Source organism: Pyrgilauda ruficollis, unplaced genomic scaffold (assembly GCF_017590135.1).
Source record: "Pyrgilauda ruficollis isolate IOZ18807 unplaced genomic scaffold, ASM1759013v1 scaffold684, whole genome shotgun sequence".
NCBI lineage: Eukaryota > Metazoa > Chordata > Aves > Passeriformes > Passeridae > Pyrgilauda > Pyrgilauda ruficollis.
Window position 1 is genome coordinate 14511 of NW_024528644.1, and position 5107 is coordinate 19617.

The 5107-nt window shown below is 48.0% G+C and overlaps 2 protein-coding genes across 2 annotated transcripts; one reads left to right on the forward strand and one right to left on the reverse strand.

The window, feature by feature from the left end:
• Positions 1-1208: 1208 nt before the first annotated feature.
• LOC121362924 (mas-related G-protein coupled receptor member H-like) lies at positions 1209-3931 on the forward strand. Its single transcript, XM_041484861.1, has 3 exons — positions 1209-1230; positions 2401-3326; positions 3914-3931. The coding sequence occupies exons 1-3, from the start codon at positions 1209-1211 to the stop codon at positions 3929-3931; spliced, it is 966 nt and encodes a 321-aa protein (XP_041340795.1).
• A 460-nt stretch (positions 3932-4391) lies between these two features.
• LOC121362925 (mas-related G-protein coupled receptor member A-like) lies at positions 4392-5090 on the reverse strand (the record flags this gene model as incomplete). Its single annotated transcript, XM_041484862.1, has 1 exon — positions 4392-5090. A coding segment is annotated over one exon (699 nt), but the record flags the coding sequence as incomplete, so codon positions are not given.
• Positions 5091-5107: the final 17 nt, after the last annotated feature.

The window sequence follows — 5107 nt, forward strand, 5'->3', positions numbered from 1 at the left end:
TTAAGTAATCAGTCTTTCATTCAGTTACATTTTCTCCATTCTATAAGTTTTTGTATAAACCTTTAAATCATAATATGGTTCAGACTATGAATTCATTTTTGTGTAGAAATTAATCACTCTGTGTCCAGATTTAGGCACACAATCCTGATTGTGACCAAATTCAGATCTCTGAAGGTTTGTCGTGTTTGAAGAATTTTCATCCTGACAAAGACTTCAGAAGAATTCAATGATTTCATGGTGCGAATAATTTTTAACCCTAAAGTTTCTTATTCATAGTTGTTTTTAAGAATCTTGTTTTGGAAAGTATGTTAAGTGATACCCACCAACTAGACTTCGAGCTCTAGCCAAGCTCCAGCTCTACTTAGATAGAATAATTGACAACCAACCCAGATGTTTTTCTGCAGCAAAAAAGTATTCGAGTCCTTTTGACTTAGCAATTTGACCATATATGACAGCTGAGCCAATTTTCAAAGGGAGCTTAGAGAAACATGAATCCAGACATAATTTCTTCCATTCTCTGTTGTTTTAAGGCTTGTCAGCTGTTGCAAACCCTAAAATGACAGTTTAGTGCTTGATAATTGTGTGATTTTACATGTCTTATTAATTAATGCAGAGTTTTGGAACCCTTGTTCTGGTATTCCTGCAACTCCTTTTGAGCATTGAGAGTGGTTATAGTTCACAGTTTTATAAGATAAAGTTGTTAAAAGCACTTATAGATGAATGAAGGACAAGAATGATTGTATTGAGAATGAGAATATTAATTTTGTTGATAGTTATGATTGTTGCCTTGTGTTTCCCCTTTCTGCTTGGATTTTTGCAAAGGGCCCTGCAAACATCCATAGCAGCTGTGTTACAGATCAAAAACAAAAAGGGGGAATTGTGGAAGGAGCTAACAGTGGGCCTGTTAGCTGAAGGAGCAAGAAGCAAAGAAGTAGCTGATAAGGAGCTGTCTTCAAGGCTGTAAACAAGGAGCCCAAGAGAAGTGAGGAACAGAAGAAAGATAAGAAGAGAACTTTGCAGCTGGATGGAGTATTTTTAGGAAGTTAGTTAAGTCACTGTAACTTTTCACCAATAGTGTTATGTTGATTTATTGTGGCCAATAGTTAAGGTAAAAGAAGTATAAACTATCACACAGTGTATAAGAAGTCGGACATATTTCGTATGAAACAGTTGCCAAATGAGACTGCTTCTAGTCTCTTCGTTGTGTCATGACCGCCCCAACAGCGACAGGTGATGCATCCTTGAGGTGGCAATTAGTACTTGTTGCCCTCCTACCTTCAAGAGCCCAACAGCAGAAGGATTTTCAGACAGGCCAAGCAAGAACTTTCAATTGCCTAACGCCCTCTGCCTCCACAGCAGCTATTCCAAAAGCCCACCGGAGTCCTTTTGAATAAAGTCTTTGAAATAACCACTCCGGGGGAAATCTATGCCCAGAATACACAGAGTCTCTGGATCAGTCCCAATAGGATGTTTCTTCCACTCTTTCCCAGTCTAACCCACCTCAGCTTCCAGCAGGGTCAACTGCTGTGATCCCCCTGTCACCCCAGCAATGGAAATGGGTTCTCCCCCACGTATCCTGATGGGATTGGAGTACACTGCGCACCCGTGTCAACAAAAGCCTCGTATTTCTATGGCTCTGATGTGCCAGGGATCCACACAGCCCCAGAGACACAATTTTCCCTGGCCTCTACCTGGCTGGAGGCAGGGCCTCTCCTGGCTACCGTTCCCTCCCTGGGTGAATATTCTGGATGTTCCTTCAAGGGGATCTGACATATCATCCTCCCTTCTGCTATACATGGCAGCTCGGTCACGGGAAGCTGGGGCTGCATTCATTTGGGTGCAAAACTCTGTTAGTAGTTTCCTCCTTTAGCTTGCATCCGCGTGCTGCTAGGACAGACATGGGTTTTCCTGTCCACCCTCTCATGTCTTCTCCATGTTCATACAGGAAGAACCACAGGTCAGCTCATGGGGTGTGCTCCCGCTCCCTAGCTGGGGGATGTTGGGCACTGACTTTGGGGGCTCTGGTTTGCACTGGTGTCACATGGCAACTGTCCTTGCTTATCTCCTTGCTCATCTTCTCTCTGAATTTTTCCTGTTCATCCTTGAGACTCAACCACAGCAGAGACATGAGTGTGCATCAGGCCATGGACAATGGTCTCATCATTCCTGACCTTGCTTGCTACAGAACTCACTGTTTCTTGGTAGTCCACTAAATGCATTGTTCCCATGAAGCTGGAGTATTCCGATGGCCCCTGCTGTGCAAGGCTCCACCGCATTTGCACTGTGCACCTGACCTTGTCAGGGTCATTATGCTGTCCATCCCTTGCAAAAAGTTTCTCCAGTACTGCCGTTTGTTTCAGTGTTGGAGGTCAGTATGTTTCCTTTTTTATTTTTCTACAGATGTCACTGATGTGTCCATACACAGTGTGACTCTGCTCATCTGCCTCTGTGGGCTGGCTGGGAACGGGGCTGTCATCGGCCTCCTCAACCTGAAAATCCCCAACTATGGCATCTTTGACCTGGCTGTTGCCGATTTCCTCTTCCTCCTCTTTGCCGTCCCCTCTGCCCTCCTCAGCCTGGTGGAGGACGTGTCCTGCTCTCCTATTGTGCCCCTCCTGTACCTGCGTTTCCTTTTCCAGCTGTCAGTGGTCTCCTACTACTGGGCGCTCTTCCGGCTGATGCTCAACAGCAATGTGCAGTACATGTACACGCTCTGGAAGCTCTGCTGGCACTCCGACCTTCCTGAACGACTGGTGTGGGTGGTGGACAGTGTCCAGTACTCTGCCTTCTTTGCTCTCTTTGCTATCATTCCTGCAGTGACATTCCTATGCCCATCACACGAGCAGCAGCATTGCGGTGTGCAGCTCATCTCCATGTTCAGCCTCATCCTGCTCTTCTTTGTTGCACCCGTGCTCATTTCCAGCACAATTGATTTCATTAAGGCCAATTGGGGCTCCCAGCAGCAGCAACCCAAGAGGCGCGACATCGTTATCGTCCTCACTCTGCTCTTCACTCTCCTCCTCAGTTTCTGCAATTTCCTGCAGCAGCTCGGTCACGTCCTTTTGTCATCCCAGACTTTTTTCCTGCTCACCTGCCTCCACAGCAGCATCAAACCCTTCATCTACTTCTTGGCAGGGAGCTGCAGGAGACCCTTCTCCACAGGGTCTCTCCGTCTCTCCCTTCAGAGAGTCTTTGAGGAGCCAAAAGAAAAAACTGTCCACAGCGAAGATTCCTCCACATTTTCCTGCTCATTGGAAAGCAGAAGCTTTCCAAGGTACAACCTCTTGTCTAGAGAAGAACAACTCAGCCACGGCGTCCCTCCCAAGGCAAGTCCAGGAGAACCATTTTCTTCCATGTACTTTTTCTACTTCCCAGCACCTTCCTTTTCTCCAGTGTCACCCAGGCCACTCCCCACCTGAGCTTCCTTTCAGAAGAGCAAGACTTCAAAGCAAACGGTTTCCTGGCTGTCCCTGCCCATGGCAGAAGGAGAGATGGAATGAGATGATCTCTACCGTTCCTTCCCACCTGTCCTGGGGAGACTTTATGATGCTGAATTGAATCCCCATCTGACTGTTTAGCCCAGAAATAGGTTTTGCACATTTAAACTTTGCATAAGTTTAAGACTGGTTCCTAGAGCAAAGAGGGGGAGAGAAGATGGGGCAGTTTGTTTTCTGGAGCTGCGCTCACTCCTCCACATCCTGCTCCCAGACCGTGCTGTCTGCAGCACAGACATGCAACAGAGAGCACTCCTTTGCTTTTAGGTTTTTTTAGCTAGCTGAGGCAGAGAAGTTCCCTGGACTGTAGGTTTTCTTTTTCTTGGGTCTGTTCAAACCTGCTCTGGACTGAAAACCCAGAAGAACAGCAGCAGCTCCCACCTGTGGCCCACTGGGGCCTGGAACACGGCATTTTCCAGCACCAGAAGGACCGATAAGAGACTGAGTGAGCCAAACTACACTCCACAACAAAGACTTTCTGAATTTGCCAACTCTTCAGAACAGCAAGAGATTTTATTGTTTAATATTTTTTCCTTTTTTGGAATACTTTGCTTCTTAAATAAACAGATTTGTCTACTTTCCTCTAAGGAAATCTTTTCCTGAACCAGCTGAGGGAGGGGCTGCTTGAACTTGTTTACTAGAGGGATCCCAGTTGAAGGTTTCCTCCCAAATTTACCCTAAACCAGGACACAACCCAAACCATTCCATGAGGATTCCTCATGTCACCCACAACTGCCCCAAGCAGGAGTTCCCCTGCTGCTCACAGCACCAGCCTGACAGAGCTCAAGGAGCATTTGCACAATGCTCCCAGGCACAGGCTGGATTGTTGGGATGTCCTGTGCAGGGCCAGGAACTGAGCTCCATGGTCCTTGTGGGTCCCTTCCAACTCTGGATATTTTATGGTTCTGTTTTATGATGCCTCTCTTTCATGATGATTCCACTTGATGAAGACTCCACTGTGTTGTCCCTATGCCCTGGCTCTGGCACATCCTCAAAAGCCCTCTGCAAGGCAACACTATCAGAGGGGGTGAATTCCTTTGCACAGTTCCCAGCCAGGAAATAAATCAGAGAGTGGGCACTGCTCTTGGCACAGGCAAGCGGGAGAGAGGTGCTGGGAGCAAAGACAGAGAAGTCAAACGCCCTCAGCAAGAGCCAGTACCCAAAATCAGCAGTGAAGAAGGGGAAGGAGACGACAGGCAGCAGGAGCAGGGCACAGAGCTTCCCTGGGAGCTGTTTCCATGGGCAGCATGGGACCCTGGCCAGCAGGGCCAGAGCAGAACAGGTCATGGTGAGCACTGAGAAGAGGCAGCTCAGGACCAAGGCTATGAGCAGCAAAGGGCAGAAATGGAGGGTGACAGTGAGCAGGAAGGAGAGCAGCCAGAGCAGGGCACACAGGAGCACTGGAAAGCGCTGGGAGCCGTGGCAGGGCCAGCAGGACACGGGAAGGACAAGCAGAGCTGTCACAGCACTGAGGGCTGTCAGAGAGGAGACAGCAGCAGGGAAAGCCAAGAGGATGGTGACCTTCAGCTCAGCTGTCACACCCCACGAGCCCAGTGTGCTCGTGGTGACATCTCTGCTGCTTCTCCTCCCTTCACACAGTTGGAAGGGTGACA

Bases quoted from the DNA above. Each gene is read 5' to 3' on its own strand.
- LOC121362924 (XM_041484861.1), top strand. From the start codon at position 1,209: ATGACCGCCCCAACAGCGACAG. The intron at 1,231-2,400 runs GTGATGCATCCT...ATTTTTCTACAG, and splicing joins GACCGCCCCAACAGCGACAG to ATGTCACTGATGTGTCCATA.